The 21,508-nt window shown below is 40.2% G+C and overlaps 1 protein-coding gene across 8 annotated transcripts in view; it reads right to left on the bottom strand.

The window, feature by feature from the left end:
* Nucleotides 1–344: 344 nt before the first annotated feature.
* Cdc27 (cell division cycle 27) overlaps nt 345–21,508 on the bottom strand; it is a 55,222-nt gene continuing 34,058 nt past the window's right edge. For 7 of the 8 annotated variants that reach the window (XM_021631862.2, XM_021631863.2, XM_021631864.2 and 4 more), the window contains 7 exons: nt 19,417–19,569; nt 18,812–19,020; nt 16,617–16,734; nt 14,376–14,504; nt 12,455–12,529; nt 10,654–10,810; nt 345–9,126 (listed from right to left, as the gene is read on the bottom strand). In XM_021631862.2, coding sequence (XP_021487537.1) covers nt 9,044–9,126; nt 10,654–10,810; nt 12,455–12,529; nt 14,376–14,504; nt 16,617–16,734; nt 18,812–19,020; nt 19,417–19,569 — 924 coding nt within the window. In that variant the 3' untranslated portion in view covers nt 345–9,043. Of the gene's footprint in view, nt 9,127–10,653; nt 10,811–12,454; nt 12,530–14,375; nt 14,505–16,616; nt 16,735–18,811; nt 19,021–19,416; nt 19,570–21,508 lie in introns of those variants that run through there. The other variant, XM_060386562.1, reaches the window with a different exon arrangement.

Raw genomic sequence — 21,508 nt, 5'->3', positions numbered from 1 at the left:
GAGGACACTGGACCCCCGAGGACTGTAGTTACAACAGTACTAGGCTGCCACGTGGGCTCCGGGAAAAGCAAGCCATTCTCTTGTGAACCATCTCTCCAGCTCCAGTTTGCTTTCATTTTGAGGCAGCGTTTCTCACTGGCCTGATGCTTGTCCAGTAGGCTAGGCTAACCCCCACCGGGGGGATTAATGTGCACCACCATGCCTGTTTTAGAGACAAGGTCTCTCGAATATAGTCCAGGCTGGCCGAAATGAAAGCTGTTATGTGATCACCTCTGGTTCTGGCACTTTAATGTATGGGAATACAAGCCATGTCCATCCTCATGCTCACAGGGTGAGCACTTACGTTTCTTTCTTTTTTTTTTTTTTTTTTTTTCTTTTTGAGACAGGGCCCTGTAGAGCCGCTGCTGGCCTGGAAATTACTGACAGTGAACATGACCTTGAACTCTTGATCCTCCTGCCTCCACCTCTCAAGTCTCAGCAACGTCCCACCACCAGGGCTTGTCTGCAGTAGTTCTATGTGAATGAAGGCCTTACTTTAAATTACCCCATGGTAGTATCCCAACTTAGCTATTGCTTAAACTAACCAATTTAAAACTTTTGACTGTATGTATGTATCTGTGTATATGGACATACAGGTGGACAAGTCAGTTCTCTTCTCCCCCATGTGGAGCTTAGGCCATCAGATCCGGCAGCAATCGCCTTTACTTGCTGAGCCAACTCACAGCTAGCGTTGTCACGTTGGCTATTCTTGGCTGCCAACTTGACTACGTTTGGAACAAAAACATCAAAATGGTGGTGCACACTTGTGGGGAATTTCTTTTCCTATGAAGTGAAGATCTACTCCTAGTCCTGATCTTTGAGGTAGGAAAAGACCTTTAATCTGAATCTTGATTAAAGGTAAGACATACCTTTAATCCAGAGCTTTGAGCTAGGAAAATTCACTTCTAATATGGGCCAAGCCTTTTCCTGGAAGCCTATCCCAATTTAAGGATTTTGAGTGAGGTGGGAAGGGAGAAGACATGCCTCTTCCGTCTTCTGGAGTCCTTCCCCCATTTCCCCTTCTTGGAATTGCTTCTGCCCCCAACACACTTCCAATCCCATGTATTTTTAAGGCCCCTTCCCTGGAGCCAAGGCTTAAGGACAACGAAATCCACTCTGCTCTAACTTCTGCCTTTGGGGTTTCCATCCACTCCCCAAGCCCAAAGACTCTGTTCTTTCTTCAAGCTCTCTTCTCCATTCTGCTGTGTTCCATGGGACTTCTGTACCCTTGGCCCCATACACACACAGGCCAGCCTGCTGGAACTGTTTTCCTCTACTGACAGATGACTGAAATTTTAGTGGCTAGTGTAAGTACTGTATAGTTTTCATTTGATTCTGATCTTAACTTTATTATTCTTTAACAATTCCATACACATATACAATGTATTTCAGTCAATAGTGCCCTGCATTACTACTCTCTTTGATCCCCTTCCACTGCAGGTTAATGTTTTGCTCTGTTACAGTTTGTGACTTATTGGAGGCAGTCATAACCAGCTTACTGCTATTATTTTCTAGCCCCAAAGGTCTTAACATGCTTTTAAATCCAGCACTCAGGAGGTAGAGGTGGTGGATCTCTTTGAGTTTGAGGACATCCTGGTCTCCAGAATGAGTTTGAGGACAGGCAACGCTACAAAGAGGGGAAAAAAAAATTAGTGTGTGAGGAAGGATGGGCACGGCCAAGTGGAGACCAAAGGCCAGAATTCCAACACCCACGTCTCTCCTTCCACCATGCAGTCCTGGGATTGAACTCAGGCTGTCAGCCTCGGCAGCAGATGCTTTTACCATTGGGCCATCTCTCTGGCTCCTAACATGCTTTTCTTCTTTCTTTTCTTTCTTCCCTCCCTTCTTTTTTAAAGAATATAACTGCCTGTAGAGATGGTTTAGTGACTACTGGATGCTCTTCTTGAGGACCCAGATTCAATTCTTAGAACTCACATGGCAGCTCAAAACTGTTGTCCAGATGCAGATTTGATGGCCTCTTCTGGCATACAAGGGTATCAAGATTGCATGTGGTGCTCATGCAGGCAAAATACCCATACACGTAAAAATAAATAAAACCTTAAAAGAATGCAATTACATTTACTTAGTAGTTTATTATTTGCTTGTGTATCTGTGTATGGGCACACACATGGCAGCCAGAGGGTAACCTGCAGGAACTGATTCTCTCCATCGGACCCGGGTCTTGAACTCAGGTTGTGGGCTTGATGGTAGGCTCTTTTACCTGCTGAGCCATGTTGTTGGCAACCAACATGCTTCTGTCTCTCTCTCTAAATACAGATGCATTTCAGGACTGAGTCATGATGGAAACTACATTTCCAAAAGAAAGGAGATGCCCAATGGTTCTGACGGACAGCTGACGTGGAAGTGAGTGTTACGGACACTCACTACAGGGCATCCAGCTGAAAGAGAAAATTAAAACTGGGTTCTGCAGAGATGGCTCATCAGAGGGCTAGCTGCTCTGGCAGAAGGCCTGAACCCACTTGCCAGTACTCATGTCGGGTGGCACACAACTGCCTGACTTCCAGCTCCACGAGATCTAACACCCCGCTGTGGCCTCTGTTCACACTGCACTCACATGGCATATACACATGTAATACAAACATACAGACACGTAATACAAAAGAAACCAAGAGCAAGTGTTGCCTTATACGTTTCCTTGCTCAGAGATGCCCCGACTGACAAAGAACTGAACAAAAAGTACTTCATCCGTGTTCTTTAGGTGTCTTGAAGAGGTTATGCCAATCCAGCTGTAAGTGCTAGATTAGGGTTACAAAACTTCTAAAAAAGCATTGTCATAAATATCAAAAATGGAAGGACACAATTGTAATCCAGCACTTGGGAGGTGAATGCAGAGATCAGCAACTTGACCTCCATTAGATCTTGTCTTAAAACAAAACAGGGGCTGGAAAGAGCTCAGAGGTTAGGAGCACTGGCTGCTCTTGCAGAGAATCTGTGGTTAATTTCCAGGCACTCAGCTCATGGCCATTTGTGGAATTCCAGTTCTAGGGGATCTGATACCTTTTTCTGAACTCCAGTGGAGCCAGACATGTACCTGGTGGGCAGACATATATGCAAGCAAAACACCCATACACATAAAATAATGACAATTGCTGGATGCAGTGGCACACACCTTTAATCCCAGTGCTTAGGAGGCAGAAGCAGGCAGATCTCTGAGTTCAAGGCCAGCACAGTCTACAAAGCAAGTTCCAGGACAGCCAAGGCTACACAGAGAAACCCTGTCTTGAAAAGCCAAATTAAAAAAACACTCTCAGACAACAAATACTAAACCCCACAATTCTCACAATAACCATTAAAAGTATGCAGTATACAGGTTGTATGCAAGGATTCAACATCACTGAAAAAAACAGCTGTAGAAAGTTTGCAAACAAAAGAGTAAAACTGGCAGCAGTTGACAACTGCTGCGATCCAAAGTTCACTGTTCTCCATTGATTAATGCCACAGAGCATTGCAGTTTGCTTTCACTTTACTAAGCACTACTGAGACGGGACATCTACGCTCTTCTCAAAAGAAAAGTCTTGTCAGGTTGCTAAAGGCAGGTTTTCTCTCTCTGTACCAATGAGAAAAAGGTTATTTTATTAAAGTTAACTACTCAAGATCAGTCAGCTGGGGCGGTTTAGACCTATATTCTTATATAGTAGTATCTTCAGAAAATACCGGGTTCCAAGGCTGTGAAGATGGGCCAGCAGAGAAAATGCACCTGCTGCCAAGCCTCATGATCTGAATTCCATCCATGCGGTGTATACAGATGGAGAACAGACTCCAATATGCTGTCCTCTGGCCTCCACACACATGCTATGACAGGTACATCTGTGTGTACGCAAACACACACAGAAATATAGCTGGGCACAATGGTGCATGTCTGTAATTCCAGCACTCTATTGGAAGAGGCCAGCCTGGTCTACAAAGCGAGTCTAGGACAGCCAAGGCTACACAGGGAGACCCCGTCTCAAAAAACAAAAAATATGGCTCCAGATTAAGTACTGTATCTCTATTAATTCCAGCACTTGGGAAGCTGAAGTAGGAGGAACACTGAGTTTGAGGCCAGCCTGGGCTGCATAGCAGATGTGGTCTCAAAAAACCCAAACAGAAAAAAACAAAAATAGGCAACCAAGCAAAACACATGGTTATGAAGGCCTATATATCCAAGCTACTTGGGAAGTTGAGAGAGGAGGATCACAAGTTCAGGGCTGATGGGCTACACAGTCCAAGGTCAGCCTGGGCTAAGTTAGACTTGAGTTTGAATCTCCAGCATCCACTTAAAGGCCAGATACTTGGTCTAAGCTTCTGTAATCCCAGCACACCTGTAGGTGAAGACAGACTTCTCAGCACCTGAGCCAGCCTGGTACATGAAGTGTAAAACTAAAAAGATCTACTTGTGGCCTGAAGAGATGGCTCAGCCACTAACCGCATTTTGCTCTTTTAGGGCCTGGCTTTGGTTCCCTGCACCCATACCTGGCAGTTCAACAACTTCCTGGAACTGGAATTCCAGGGTAATCCAACATCCCCTGGCTTCTGAGGACACCTAATTTCACATATAAGCAAATATATACATATTAATTTTTTGAGAGAAGGTCTCTCTATGTAGCCCTGGCTGTCCTGGAGCTCTCTATGTGAACCAGGCTGGCCTTGAAATCACAGAGTTTTCCTGTCTCTGTCTCCTGGGTGCTGGGAGAAAAGGTGCTCTGCATCACGCCTAGCTCACAAATAAGTCTTTATAAAACAACAAACAACAACAAAAGAGATCTGTTAAGGTGGCACACAACTGCAGACTTAGCTTGAACCCAGAAGTTAGCTCCAGGCTGTTGGTGAAATCTGTTTCCAAGAAAATAATTTTTTTCTAAACCAAGAGGTAGTACGTTTACTGTTTCTCACTGGATGACAGTGACATGTTCCCTGGAACATGTCAACTCCCTTGGATCTGCTCAGCTCTCAGCCTATGTACCTTGTGTTGCTGTTCTTCCTCCAAATCTGAAAAGACCTTTCTGTTTTCCCTTTCTTCCAGATAACTTGAATACAAGGCTTGCAAACTAGTGCAAAACTGAATTTTGTGTATTTTACTTTTTCCAGATCTTAATTTTCACGTTCGTTTACAGACAATACTCACTTTGTAGCTAAGGACGATCTCCAATTTCTGATCTTCATGCCTCTAGCTCCTGAGTGCTGAGCTAACAGGTATGTGCTATCATGACCCCAGTGCTGGGGACTCAACCCCTGTATGTAGGCAAACGCCCTCGCCTCTTTATTGGCAGTACTGACACTGAACTTGGGAGCTTTCTGAATGTTGGACAGGTGCTCCAGCACCGAGTTCTTGAGCGCAGCCCCTGATTTCTGTAGTGGCTGTACATATGCACATGTGTGCGTGACTGTGGAGGCCAGAAGTCAACACCAGCATGCATCTTCAATCACTCAGCTCCTTTTTGGAGGTTCCTCCTCTTTGAAACTGGAGCTCACTGAATTGGTTAGACCGACTGGCTGGCCAGGTAGCCCCAGAGATCCTTCCATCTCTGCTTCCCAGTGCTGGAATACAGTCACGTGGTACCTTCCCAGCATTTTACATGATGTTTCAACTTTACAAATAAACTGTTCCCCAATTAATTCCCCCCACCCCTTAAAGTTTGAGACAAAGTCTTACTCTGTAATTTGAGGCAAATCTCCTGCCTCAATTTTCCAAGCACTGGGATTACAGATGTGAGCCACCATGCCTAGCTTCAGATCTTAAATGATAACACAAAGGCTCTGTGTCCCGAAGGAACTTCAGAAATGACATCAAAGAATGAGCTGTTTAACTAGTTGACCTGCAAAGTTGCAGCTGCTGACAGTTTGAAAATAATATATTCTAAAAATTACCACTTTTTTGTCATAATATTTATTTTGAAATTTCAAATAATACTAAAAAGGGTATGAACTTTAATATATATATTAAAAAGTATAAGTAAAAATTAGAGAAACATTGTCCTAGGCTCTTGTAGAACATAAAATGTGATCTTTCATCACTATGCTGCTGTGACTCAGTATAAAAATGAAGATGACACAGCTTTTACATAGCTTTAATACCTTGATTGTAAACTGCTTTCAAAAGTAATTTATTTGGATTTTCCATATCCTTTAATGAACTGTAAATATATTAACAGAAAAGACTTTCCCCCCAAAGACTATACAATTTCTGAAATAAGTCAGGAAAAGCAAAAAGAAGACACAAAAGTACATTGTTTCAATGCAAATAGAACACACATATCACACCCACACTTGCATTTTCCCAAAGAAAATGGGCCACCATTTTTCTCAGTGAAGACCCATAACTGTACTCTGGCTAATCAGAGACTTAGAAACTGGTTTCTTCAAAAAGAGTGTTTTTAATAGACTAAACACTGGTTATCACTGAGTTTTTGTTTAAGGTACAACAGCAGCATGGTTCAAATGTTACTTGCAGTTCTTGGATAAAATAAAAAAATATTAAGTAATGAAATACAGAAAAAGTTAAGAGACTTCCTTTCATTATTTTGAGTAGCATCTGTTCTTCTGAAAAAATATTCTAACCTTCTAAAATCCTGGTGTAATAACCATTTCCACGAGAAAAAAGACATTCAATGCTCTAATAGACTTTTGTGTGAGTGTGTATATTTATATATGTATACGTATGTATAGGTGTGAAAAAAAGCGAAGTACTTAGTATTCTTAATTTCCTTCAAAGCAACATCTCAAATTTGAAACAAACATTTGACTTACAAAATGTGTTTGTTTGTTTGATCCCTATTCTGTAAAATGAAAAAAAGAAAAAAAGACAGAAAAAAAAGAGAAAGAAACTAGGAAACAGTTACTATGTGGAAATAAGGCTTCAATATCTAACTGATGTTAAAAGCAGGTGTGAGGAAAACACGAAAGCAGGCCGAGTGTCTGTGAGTGTCTCTCAGCCAGCCACTGCCACAACTATCCCTCTATCCTTTGTCTTAAAATCAGTACCAGAAAGTCCCTCTGGCACAGGATTAAATTCCTACTTAAAAAACAAAAAAACAAAAACAAAACAAAGAAACAAACAAAAAACCCAAAAGGTAATTACACTTCAGTCAATTATGTTCTGAGCTTAGCTTTCTTTAGGTCTGCCACAGAACTCAGCACAGCTCTCTAAGAAACTCCAGATATGATAATGTAATATACATGTATGTAGCTGGCTTCTGATTTGCCAATTAAAAAAAATAAAAGAAAATTAAACTTCACATAACTAATGAATAATATAATGGACTCTGTTAGAATCGAAGTGCTAGTCTATGGGAATTTTTAATGATATTCATTTATTCCCAACTTTCCTCTTCCTCATAAATTACTTCTTTTTACACTGCACACATACCTAGATTTAGACAGGAAATTATCTTAAATCCTTCTCTGGCACCTAATACCTAACCCAAGACTGACTTGAATTTGTAATGGTATCTAATTCACATCGGATGAGAAGATTAAGATTAAGTAACGGACAGAAAATGACCAAATCTACGGGCTAAAACATTTTTTTTCACATCTTTTGTAATCCACCTTGTTTTCACAGGTTGACTAACAAATACAAGTAACCAGAGGGTACGTTTTTCCTTCATCAAATAATTCAAAATAGTAACTGTAGGCCTGTAACTTATAAGAAATTATAATTTGTTATATTCTGACATTGGCACTTAATAAAATGTTAACTAAAGTTTCTCTAAAATTTTCAATACATTACAATAAAGAAGATACACAATTTAAGAGTGTTTAAATCTGTTACTGTGAAATTCCAATAATTCCCATTTTATATGCATAATTAGATCTTTAAAATTGTGGCCATTCCCCAAACATTCCAACCCATATTATGATGAACTCAGAAGAGAATCTGTCTCTTTCATAAGAAACTTTTCCCTAAGCTAAAAATTTTCAGTATTTTATACCCAATTAATTACGCTCAGTACAAGTTTTGGTGACTCACTCTACTGACAGCAATATGAAGCGGAGAGCTGAAAAGAATGGAATTGACTTCAACAAAAGTAACCATACATTCTTGCACTCTACTTTCACTCCTAGAAAAGATGTAGGACTCACGGTTAGGTACAATTCCAACTAGATTAAGGCTTCTCTATCATGATCTCCAAAGTCTCTATAGTGTTCTCATACTGATTCTTCTGGTAAACATAAGTGGTTATTAATGGCCTGGTTTTGGCTTTTCACGGGGAACCACTCTATCATCTGTCAATGTTAAAGGCGATCCCACAGAGCTCAAAGAGAAGAGGCAGTATTGTAAAGACCAATTTTAAAGTTTGCAATACCAAGACAACAATGATCAACACTTTGAAGCAAGATGAATAAATTAAAATTCTTGGTTAGACATTAAAGCATTCTTGCCAAGAATAAGTGTACACTGTATGGAGGGTATTCGACTCCTACACAGAGTCCCAATAGGCCCATTCCATTTGCTTATAAGAGACACTCCAAGCTTAAAGTAAGCTATGTTCCTTGGCAATGAACTTTACTCTGTTATAGGCAATGTCTTTTATTGTTCCATCTGGCACTTGCTAACACCATTCTTGAAGAACCTAGAAATGAAGGTCAGTCACTCTGTTTATCAGGAAAAGAACCAAATAAAAAACAGAATTTTGGGAAAATGACCAAGAAATTCTGGTTCATCACTATTTCCATATCTAATGGTTCCTTCAAGATAAAACATAACTCTTCCTTCCATGATAGCTTTCCAACTAAGGAGATTAAAGAAAAAAAAAAGAAAAGTTTCCCACCCTTCCCCCCAAATTGTCATTTATACTGGTAAAAGAGCCAGTCTTATTAGCAGCTATATATTGCAATGCCTTTCATTCTGTGTACAGTCAGGTCCAATGAGAGTGGCACACTCATGGTCTAAGTGATGAATGAGGACAATGCCGGCTCAAGAGTTACGACTCAGTATATGGAGGGACAAGAAACATGTCAGCACTAGCCACACATCCAACTGTCAAAGTCTCATTTCCAGAGGTTAAAATTCGTCACTCTCCGCTGCATGAAGTTGTGTGTCGTCTGCATCTGTCATGCTGCTCTCTTGGGATTCATCTGTTCCCACTATACAAATGGACAAAAATGTAAGGTGTGGGACAAATACAACTTGTCGGTTCATGAAAATAAGGAAAATTTCACTACATTCAGAGATGAGACCCCCCCACAAACTAACCAACCAACAAAAACAAAACAAAAACAACCAACAAACTCCTAATGTTATCTAAAAAAGCATTTCAAGTTCTTTCTCTTTATTTTTTCTTCCATTTTTCAAGACAGAGTTTTTCCATGTAGCCCTGGAACTCGCAATATAGACCAGGCTGGCCTTAAACTCAGGAGATCCACCTGCCTCTGCCCCCTAGTGCTAGGACTAGATCTGTATCTTGTATAACATGCCTGGAAGTGATCTTGCTGTGTTCAAGCTTTTATGATAATGATAACAGTTATTTGGAGACAGGGTCTCATGTAGCCCAGGCTGAACCTGAACTTACTCGTATAGCCAAGGGTGACGCTCCACTTATGATGCTCCTCCTGCATTCACTTCCTAGGCTAGGATTATAGGCTTGAGCAGCACTACATCTGTGTTATAAAGTGCCGGGATCAACCCATGGCCTTGTCCATACTACAGACAAGAACTCTACTAACTATGTGACATTCCTAGCCTTCTCCCTTTTTCCTCTAGTAATTATGTATTCCTACAATAGGAATACATACCTACCTAGCTACAGTAGCAACATCCAAAAAAGCTAACATTTCTGCTAACTCCTAATACTGACTTACCATTCTGGACATTTCCTGATGGTATACTGAAATGTGGAATGTAAATTTCAGTTTAAAAGATCAGTATTGGTCAGTCGCCATTTTTTTTTAATAAGGGGTCTGACCCTTGCAGGCAGGTTTCTGGTTTTGAGAAATAAACACTCTTGCCAATTGCAAAAAACAAAACAGCAACAACAACAACAAAACCCAACAATACTGAGGGGTTGGAGAGATAGCTCAGCAGCTAAGAACACTGGCTGTTCTTCTAGAGGACCTGGGTTCAATTCCCAGCAAACACATGGTAGCTCATAACTGTCTCTAACTCTAGTTCCAATGGCTCTAACATGCTCATACCAATGCACATAAAATAAAATAAATGAAAAAAAAAAAAAAAAACTGACTCTAAATTAGCCCTCCCCCCCCAAAAAAAAACAGTACTGAGATCATAAATTTTACTTAAACAGTTCATTTCTGGAACAAAGGCATCTAATCAGAATTTATCCCAGAAAATTTCCAATTCTCTAAGTATTACTACATATAAACATTAATAAATGTGTACTAACCACACATCTCCATTTTTTTATTTGCCCAGGAGTAAAGAGAATTTAAACAACTGCTACTATAGAGGTGAGGGTCAAATAATCACACAAATAAGTCACAAAGCACACTAGATCTAGAACTAATTACTTGATAGCATATGCACTTTCGTATTATGTCATCTCAATCAGTTTCCTCCAAATTTGATTTTCTATAAAAAAAGTGGAAAAGCAGCCCACAGGTTCTGCATAGGATAGCATCTGTAGGGATGCTACAGATCTTATGCATGATACTCACTGATCTGTTCCTCTTGGGTTATTGGTTCCTCATCATCTGGAAGGTAGCGTTTATCAATCGCCTCTTTAATCTGATTATTGGCTCCTTTAGGATCTAAATCCATAGCCCAAGAGAAATTCATCAAGGCGAGATGAGTTTGACCCAACTTCTTGTAAACCTACAAACAGACAGCAGCATTTATTCTTCAACTGTAAATTTTAAAAACATGAGTTAGTCTTCTGATCTTTAAACTCCAATTCTATTCAGGTGGGAGAACATTTTTATCCCACACATGACTTCAGATTAGCATTTAACTGCTTTTCTTTATATAATCAGGTGTTATGTTCAGAAATCCTTTTCTCTATTTTTTCAAGTAGAGAGTTTCCAATAAACCTCACTGATTGGAACACTGACAATGGGAAGACTGACTACAAAAGCTGCTTGAATAACTTTCATTTATATAACCTCATGAATGCTAGGTACATGCTCTACTAAAGAAATGCACAGTATCTAAATATGTAGTTCAGGCTGACCATGAACTGAGATCCTCCTGCTTGTGTCAGTCCTGAAATTACAGGCACAAGACACAATACCTGGATCCATGTGAAGGACAGCTGGAACCACAGCTGGGCATTTGAGACTGCCCAGGGCATGACAGGCAAACATTACTGCTCTCAGCTCCTTTTTTGGGCCCTGCATATATGGTCCAGGCTGGCCTTGAGCTAGGGCAACTCTTTTCTGCACCAGCTTTCCAAGTGCTGGATCACAAGCACACACCACCATGCCCAGCCAGAACAACATCTTTTTAACTGCTTGTGCTAAATCCATTATTTCCAGGGCCCTTAGGCCAGGAATCTAGCTCAGCTTGCTAAGCAGATGCTGTACAACACACATTGTCTTTATTCTTCAAAACGTTAGTATTTGTTGGGGTTAGAGAGGTGGTTGTAGTGACAATCTTGGTTTCTTTAAAAAAAAAAAAAAAAAAAAAAAAAAACAAACACAAATGCTTTTTTGTTTTAATCCCAGGTGTGGGGATATGGGGCTGCTTCCCAGCAGCTATGATTTGCCTTGTTCTCTGGTGGGGGCATGATTTTGCCAGTTGCAGACAGTTTCTATGACTGTGTGGCATTTGGAATTCTAGCAACTTTTCAGAGGGTAGATACTTGCCAGGGCCCTTAGGAGGGTTGAGTTGTTGGTTGGTTGCTTTGGTTGTGGTTTGTGAAGTAGTCATGCCCAAAGAATAAACATGAAGAAAACAGACACCCTGACGGCACAGGAGCTCAATGCCCCTAATCAGCAGAAGTCTAATGGTAGCACCACCTTCTTTCTGAGCCCTGACTTTATTCAGAGATCTCCTTCCTTTCCCCTCTGGTTTTTTGTCTCTAGTATCTAGTGTGAGGGGGTGGAGAAGGGTAGAAGAAAGAAGAACCCACAAAGTAGCTAATGAAGGGTACAGATGGTTCACCAGTTAAGACTGCTTGCGGCTCTTTCAGAAAACCCAAGCTCAGTTCCTGGAACGTGCAGATCTAACACCCTCTTCTGGCCTCCACAGGAAAGAACACACTTGGCATGTATTCATAAATAAGAATAAATCTGTCCCCAACCCTGTCCCCTGTAATGGTTTCTCTGTGCAGTGCTGGAATTTGCTCTGTAGACTACTTTGGCCTCCAAGTCAGAGACCCACTTGTCTCTGGCTCCCCAGTACCAGGAATAAAGGCGAGCACTACCATTGCCTGGCAACAAAAATAAATCTTTAAAAAAGGAAAAAAAAATTAGTTATTTGTTACAAAGTTGCAACATAAGACCAAGGCCCCATTTTTACCTTTCCTATTAAGAAGTAAACAAGGGATTCTTTGGGGACAATCTGTTTCAATTCTTCAAGTTCTTGTAAAGCAGACTGAAAAAAACAAAGAAAAAACTTAGAGGAGTAAAATCTCACAGAATTCTGACTAAGCAAATGCAGTCAGTTTTCCAAATCACCTTAAGAGTTCACAAGCACACCATCAATGTACTTTGTAGTGCATTAATTTCTTGTGGCAAAAATAAAAAACATAAAAATGTTATAGTAAGACCAACAAATGACAGACACTCACTGGAGAACACTGAAAACATACATGTATATATACCATAGTTTACAGAAGATGCAGGTGGTGATAACCTCTTTTGTCACTATTTTTCTTAAAAAAAGAAATAATCACATTATGTCCGGAAATACGAGAAAGTGCTTTGAATATAAGGCTTAGAAAGCAGGCCCCAGAACTCCACATGTGCATATACCCCTCTCTCATATAAAGAAAGAGTAAGTAAATGTAAAAAATTAAAAAAAATAAAATAAAAAAAGTATTCACCAAGCCATCTTTATACGAACATTCAGCCCTGGGAAGCTCAGTGGGAAACATGTAGCTCAGTGGGAAAGAACCTATCTACCTTGTGGAGACCCTAGGATCAATCCCCAGCACTGCAGAGATGGGGGTTGTGGTGAGGAAGAAGACAACATTCTTTATTGTAAAACAGTAGAAGCAATCAGGGCATCTAAGTAAAAGCATGGCCTATTTTCTTTTTCTACTCTTTTAAGATAAGGGCTCTCAGTGTAACAGAGCCCTATCTATCCTGGAACTCACTCTGTAGACTAGGCTAGCCTTGAACTCAGAGGTCCTACTGAGTGCTGGGATTAAAGGTGTGTGCCGCTGCCACCACCACCCAACTGACTTGTAAGGCCCACATTCTATGGAACAATAAATCAATATTGTTCCATGGGGGCGGGGGGGGGAGGAGGAGCTAGCACAGTAGTGTAGTCCTACAATTTAAGCATTGAGAAGGCTACAACACCAAGATCTTGAGTTTGAGGCCAGCTTGAGCCGTCAGCAACACCTTGTTTAAAAATAAAAGCTGGGGGGTGGGGGTTGAGGGGTGGGGTCTGGAGAGATGGCTCAGCAGTTAAGAGTACTGACTGTTCTTTCAGAGAATCGGGGTTCAGTTCCCAGCACCCACATAGCAGCTCACAAGTGTCTGTAACTCTAAGACCTGATACCCCTCACAGAGAAACAAATACAGGCAAAACACCAATGCACATAAAAATAAAACTAAGTAATTATTAAAAAAATTAAAATAATCAAAGGTTGGGAGCGCACAACTCCAGAACTCAGAGTGCCTATACTCAAAATCTCCCCGAGCTATTTCACACCTCCCAGAATAACTGTGACAACTGCAGTCTTACCCATCACTTTCACTTACTTAAAGTCCTGGGAGGACACTTCAGGTCTTTTTAAGACAATCCCCTGGTGCCCCAAAGGCCTTTCTAGATGTACAATCCTTATATAATCTGAATCTCCACATACCAATCCTTCTTATTTTTTTGTTTGTTTTTCTGAGGCAGACTCTCACCCTGTAGCTTAAAACGTAACTGGACCAGTTAGAGTGGAGTTGGTGGCAATTCTCCTGCTCAGCCTTCCAAGTGCTAGAATTATGCTTACTTCCTAGGAGTAGTTTGTGAAATAAAATGAAACTAAGAGCTGCCCTCTCCACACTAGCTTTTAAAAACATAGGAAACATATATATATATATAAAATCAAAGCATCAAAAACATGTAGCTTATGTTTTGTTTTTTTTGAGGCAAGGTCTTTCCATGTAGCCCTGGCTATCCTGGAACTCACTATAAAGGCCAGGTTGGCCTTGTAGCTTTTATTTATTCATTTTTTTAAAGAGACACAATATAACATGGAAGAAACTGATAGAAATCTCACCTTGTATTTTTCATTTGCAAACAAAACTGAGGCTCTGTGAAATTTGCATAGAGGGTTCTTAGGATCAATAACAATGGCTTTGTTAAGGGTATCCAAAGCCTTCTCAGATTTTTTGAGCGCATGCTGAACCTGTAAGAAATAAAGATTCATCTTGATATTAATGAAGAAAGAAGCAAATAACATAACTTAAAACCATTATGAAAATAAAACTACAGGGATGCAGCTGTGCGGTCTGGCCGCAATGCCTGCTGGGTTCAAGTGGACTAAGAAACTCACACTAAATGTGCTGTTTTCAAGGGGACTGTTTGGAAAGGATTAGGAGGCATGGTCTTGCTGGAAGTCTGTGACTGAGGGCAGGCGTTGTGGTTTCAAAAGATGATACCATTCCCAGTATTTTCTTATTCTTTTGCTTCACAATCATGAACTTTTAACTCCGTGAAACTGGAAACCAAATTAAACACCCTCTTTTCAATTATTTATGTGAATGGGTGTTTTGCCTGCAAGTATGTCTGTGTAAGAGTGTCGGATTTCCTGGAACTGGAGTTACAGACAGTTGTGAGCTGCTACATGGGTGCTGGGAATTGAACCTGGGTCCTATGGAAGAGCCGCCAGTGTTCTTAACTGCTGAGCATCTCTTCAGCTTCCAAATTAAACACTTTCTAAGTTGCCTTAGTCATGGTGTTTTATAACAGCAACAGAAAAGTAACTAAGACACTAAGCAATTAACAAATTATCTTTAATTCTCGAAGTCTGGTAATCACTCCATTTCAAAGACAGCACACTGAGGCCCAGCAAAACTGATCTGATGGTGAAGAGCTCGATCAATTCCCAGAACCCATATATCCACGTAAGGTGGAAGAACCAATTCTACTGTTCCCTAACCCTCCATAATAACAGTAACAACAATAAAAATAGCAACAACAATAACAACAGTAATCACTATTTTAAAAAACCATCCTGAATATTATAACAATTTAAAAAAGCATCCTGAACCCCAGAGATAAAACCTAGATCTTCAGACTCTTAATGCGCCAATGTGAGCCTATGATGATAATCACGATTAAATATTTTTAAAAAGATTTATTTTAAATTACACATACATGCATGTGTGCATGTATGTGCACACATGCACATGAATGTAGGTGCCCGTGGAGGCCAGGGGCCTCAGATCCTCTGTAGCTGGAATTACAGGTGGTTGTGGGCTGCCCGAAGTAGATGTTAGGTATCAAACTGGGGTCCTCTGCTTAACCACTGAGCCACTTCTCCAGCCCCATGATTTGATCTTTACGGCAGATAATTACCACGAAGTCTAAAAGTAAGTAAAACTTGGTTTTACCCTTCACAAGAAAAGCATTTATGCAGACAACACATTTCCAAAGGCTTATTATGACCCTCTAAATATTAACCTGTGTTCAAGAACTTGTTCATGAATGCTGTGTCATTCAATTATACCTTACAGTCTGAGCTACATAAAACAGTTTCAAAAGACACAAAAAACATTCACTGGAGATGTGGTCAATGGGTACGAGCACCCAGTGCTCTTGCCCAGGTACCCACGTCAGGCAGCCCACAACTGCCTCTAACTCCAGCTTTAGGAGAACTGATGCTTTTGTCCTTTTTCGGCATCTGCAGACAAGCAGATGCATCCATACACACAGTGAAAAATAAAACAGACCTTAAACAATGAAACAAAACATCATTTGAGTCAGATACACAGAAAAAAACCAGAAAGAATATATAAACACAAAGGGATCCCCAACTCCTCCTGTCTGGAGACAGGCCTCACTGTAGCCCAGGCTGGCCTTAAAGTTGTTTCTTAGCTGATAACCTTTAACTTGAAATCCGCCCACTTCTACCTCCAAGAAGGAGTGTTAAGACTGTAAGTGTGAGCATGCTCAGCTTTATGCCAGGGGATAAATCTATGGCAACTGAGCTGCACCTTCAGGCCCGCAAGGTGTATTTCTTCATGACAAGTCAAAAAGGTACTATTTTGGCTGGAAAAAAGACTGAGACACTGCTTCATTAATAAAACAGCCCCATTTTCATAATAACCATTAAGTCACCTAAACACACACACTCTCTCTCTCTCTCCTTTTAATTTTTTCACTGTGTGGCTCTGGCTTTGTGGGCCAGTCTGGCCTTGAACTAGAGATCCACCTGCCTCTGCCTCAAGCACTGGGATTACAGGCATGTGCCAGCATGCCTGGCTTCACTTAAAGCAATGTTTACAAAGTTACTTACCACTCCAATGTGGCACAGTAACACTGAGCTCTGAGGGTTGATGTCAAGCGCTTTCTGAAAATGCATTTCTGCGAGGCTGAATTTCTCTTGCTTGTAATAAATCATTCCTAAACCATACCTGAAATTGTAAAAACGTATGATTTTAAGGACACAAGTTTTGGCTGCTAGCTTAGTTCCTCTACTAACAGGACAGTTATGGTACCTGGCATTTCAATACACAATAAAAAAACAAAAAACAAAAAACAAGAAACAAGGTCTAATGGGGAGACAAAAGTATTAGTCATAGTAAAAATCACAAAAGAATTTAAGAAGACACATTTTTGTTTGTGAAAACAATAAACTAACCAAACAGGTAAAACTACGATAATGGAGAAAAAAGAAGCCACATCTTTAAGCTCACCACTCTAATCTAGACTTAACAGTTAACTCTTGCAGAGTGATTATGTGTATGGCAAATACTTTGCTAAATTATTACCCTTGTTTTTCTTTCGGTTTTTTTGAGACAGGGTTTCCTCTGTAGTGTTTCCTGGGATTAAAGGTGTGCACCATCACTGTCCAGTCTAAATTATTCTATGTTGTGCCTAAACTGGCCTTGAATTCCTTGCTCAAGCAATATTCCTGTCTTTTCCCAAGTAGCTGAGAAATAATTGTGCGTGAGCCACTACGTTTGGCTCTGGTAAATTCAATCTCCTTTCTCTATACCATCTTTATTGTATGTACGTTTGTTTGTTTGTTTTCCCCAAGACAGGATTTTTCTCTGTGTGTAGCTCTGGCTGTCCTGGAACTCACTCTACAAGATCAGGCTGGCCTCAAACTCACAGAGATCTGCCTGCCTCTGCCCCCCAAGTGCTGGGATTAAAGGCGAGCACTACCAACTGCTTGGCTGTACAAAATTGTTTATACAGCAATACAATTTACATATTAATCAGTACTATAATAGGATGACTTAAACAGAAGACCCCCCCCTTTTTTTTGTTGGGCAGGGTTTCTGTGGGTAGCCCTGTCTGTCCTGGAACTCTGTAGATCAGTCTGGCCTCACACTCAGAGATTCACTTGGCCTGGCCCTGCCTTTCCAGTGTTGGGAGATGTGTACCACTATTATCTGGCTTTTTTTCTTCTCAGAAAAAGGTAAGGTTTTCTACATGGATGAATGCAACAAATCCAGTCACTGACTACTTATGTTTAGTTTTTATTGGACTTAATGGTTAACGGTTAAAAAAAAAAAAAACAAGTTTTCACAATCATTGTCTTGAAGGAATAACACATGTTGGATTCATTTGGAATGTAAAAATGGTTCTTGGTGTATCAGTGCAAAGAAAGTTGAATCCACCCCACCCGACAAAATAAAAACAAAAAACCCTTATAATACAGTTGAAAACAGAAATTAAGTCTTATATCTGCTTCCTTAACTCATGTATCCTTTTGCCTAAACTCTGTCCTATCTCATCACCTAATATTACCTTTTTTTTTTTGGTCTCTTTTCTAAGTTTTTAGACTTTACTCACCCTTAAACATGTTTACATATATATTAACAATGTGTTAATATACATAGTATCTTTCTTACGATTTCTTTAGGCTTCATCATTGGTAAATGCTGGTTTGTATTATTTTTAAATTAATTTATTTTTGAGACATGACACCACCCTAGGTGGCCTCCAATTCACTGTGTTGACAAGGATAACCCTGAACTTAAGATACCCATTTCTACTTCAGCAGTAATGGGAATATAGCATGAGCCGCTGGACCTACTGTATGTGGTTCTGAGGACAGAACCCAAGGCTTTGTGCATGCAACACAAGCATCAGCTCCTCCCATTTGAATTCCTGTCCTGATTTCCTTCAGTGATGAGCAGTGATATGATGTGTAAGACAAATAAACCCCTTTGATCCTACTTGCTTCTGTGGTCATGGTACTTTGTTGTAGCAATAGTAACCCTAACTAAGACAGCAAGCATGCATGTGATACAACACATACAAGCATGACATGCTTACATATAAAAATCTTTAAAAATAATAAAAAAAAAAGTCACTCAGGGCTGGCAGGGTGGAGTTCATTCCTGCGAGAAAATCAACTCTTGGATGTTATGTTCTCATTTCCACGTTTGCTGTGGCATATACGGCCCAAATATACATACACACATACAAACAAATTAAATAAATACAACAATTTTTAGTAAGACTTGTCTTTTTACTTACCATGCATTATAATGTCTGGGATTTACTCTTATAGCATTTCGAAAACATGCTAATGCTTTGTCTAGTTCTTCAGTTAACACAAACTCATGTCCTAATAGGGTATAGGCATAAGCATAATTGGGATCAACCTGAATAGCTCTTTGGAAGAATTTAATTGCAATATCATGTTCCCGTTGCAGACTGAAACAATTCCCCGCAGCACACCAGGCCTGGCAAAATGGAAACAAAAACCAAGCAGTTATAAGTTGTTATGTTCTATAAAATAAATTGACAAAAGCAGAAACTTACGTTTTTAAAGTTTAATTTTGACCTAAGGAACTGTGTGTGGACAGTAATGGATAGTGCCTAGCATACTTCCTGTGTTCCAGCCCAGCACTACACCCAAGAAGTTAAATAAGTAAAAGAAAAGTAACTAAGCAAGGTGAAGTGCTTGTAATCCTAGCACTCAGGAAGGCAGAGGCAGGCAGCTCTTTTTGAGTTCGAGGTCAGCCTGGTCTACAAAATGAGTCCAGGACAACCAAGGTTACACAGAGAAACCCTGTCTTGAAAAACCAAACAACAAACAAACAAAAAGTAGCTATGTAAGCAAACTGCTGCCACCGTACCTCTGGTGAATTCTTATCCATGTCTGTTAAGTCTTTTGAAAGAACTGAAAGAGCAACATCTTTCTGAAGATGCCAAAGTGTTGTCGAGTAGATCTCCATGCCTTCAACTCTGTAATTCTCAATCCTTCTAACTTCTGAGAATATTCTTTCAGCCTGAAAAAAAAAAAGAACTATTAAGGACAAACCAGTTGCTACAGTTTGTACATACAGGGAGTGCTGGTCACTGACTTCACGGGACTTAGAACCCGGCAGGGACTATGTGAATTAGCAACCAGGACAAATGCACAAATCAACTCTGGGACGTCAACTACAGAAGTACGCAGACTCATATTCAGCCTAGGTTTTGTAGTTTAACTATGGATCAAGACATGAAGCCTGAAAAGAAAAGGCTTTTCTACAAAAAAGAGAAGGATGGGGTTGAAGCAGTGGCTCAGGGATTATGAACACTGGGGGCTCTGCAGAGGCCCTGGCCTTGGTTCCCAGCACTGACATGGTGGCTCACGAAAGGAACTGCAGCTCCAGGTGATCCAACACCTTCTGGCATCAGGCACATGTGTGGTACACATATATACATGGAAGCACTCACATAAAATAAAACTTTGAAGAGAGACAGAATATGAATCTACTGAAAGGCTGAGTTGAAGGGTAAGGTAAAATGGCTGCCAACTCTGTGGCACGCTAACCCTGAACACTGACCAGCACTGTGTCCTCCGGAATTACAGTACCTACTAACCAACTGCCCCTCCCTAAGGTCTCTCCGTAACTATCAGGTCACTTTTTTCTTCTCTCAAAATAGTCACAATTTCTAGAACCATGCTTCTCTATAAAAACTTCACATTTATAAAACCAATGCACCATTTAGTTTTATCACCTTACTAAGTTCAAAACGTTCCAAGTTTAGTTCAGAATAAGAACATTTGGGTTGTATTTAAAGAAATGAAGACGACAGAAAATAAGGAAAGGACTTCTGTTTAAAGATTTACTTTTATGTATGTGGGTACTTAAAGAGGCCAGAGGAGGGCATCAAATCCCCTGGAGACAGTTACAGAAGGCTGGCTGTGAGCAAATCTGGGTGTGGGAACTGACCTCTGCAAGTATAGCAAGTGCTCTTAGCTCTAGTCCTAGGAAAGGACATTTATAAAACTGTGAACTTTTGCCCAGAACATGGTGATTTGATATCTACAATCAGTTTGGCGTTTTCTTAAGTCCCCTCAAATATCTTTAGAAGTTGGAAAGTTTTTCCAAAAGACATAGGTTAAATAACATAACAAAGCAATCAGCCACATGAACATAACTTTTGGTTTCAAATTTTTTAAGCAGCTTTTGTCATCTTTCAAAAGCAATTATTAGCTAGGGATGAACATGAAAGCAACAGGACTATGATAAGTTGAGGCCAGCCTGGGCCACATAGCGAGTTCAAGGTGAGACTGGACTACAGAGCAAGACCTTGTCTCAAAAGTAAAATAAAAAGCCAGATGGTTAGGACAGGCAGATCACAAGTTCAAGGCCAGCCTGGTCTACAAAGTACGGAAAAGCCAAGGCTACACAGAGAAACCCTGTCTTCACACATCAAAACCCCCAAAAAACAAAACTTCACAAGCTATTATGATGTACGTTAAAAAATAACCTTAAAAACAAAAACTAATAAAATTAACGAAGGGCTGCTGATGTAGTCCTCAGTTGGTAGAGTTTACTAGCATGTACGAATGAAGCCAATTACCTTACTTTACAGCTTCCTCATCCAATCCTAAATTGCCAAAACTGCAACTTCAAATTTTCTGCAATTTTTCTTTTAAAAACCTAAGGCCTTTGTGTCCTGGTGCCACTCTTTGCTGACAGGGGGCTACCCCATTTCGCAATGGTTAATAAACCTCTTGCTTTTGCAACGAGTTGCGTGGTCTGTGGGGGTTTCTGGGAAGGGCGCGATCTTAAACTCCTGAGCTGTGAGACCCCAGGTCTTACAGTGTCTTCAATTAAACATGATCTTCATAGCATTAAGTTTATATAATACACTAAATGCCAAACATTCAGCTCAGTATATAATTCTGTAGATGTTGTAGAAAGAATTTACATTATAAATATTGGTAAGTTA

Source organism: Meriones unguiculatus, chromosome 7 (genome assembly GCF_030254825.1).
Source record: "Meriones unguiculatus strain TT.TT164.6M chromosome 7, Bangor_MerUng_6.1, whole genome shotgun sequence".
NCBI classification, from domain to species: Eukaryota; Metazoa; Chordata; class Mammalia; order Rodentia; family Muridae; genus Meriones; species Meriones unguiculatus.
This window is presented reverse-complemented; position numbering and strand designations above follow the sequence as displayed.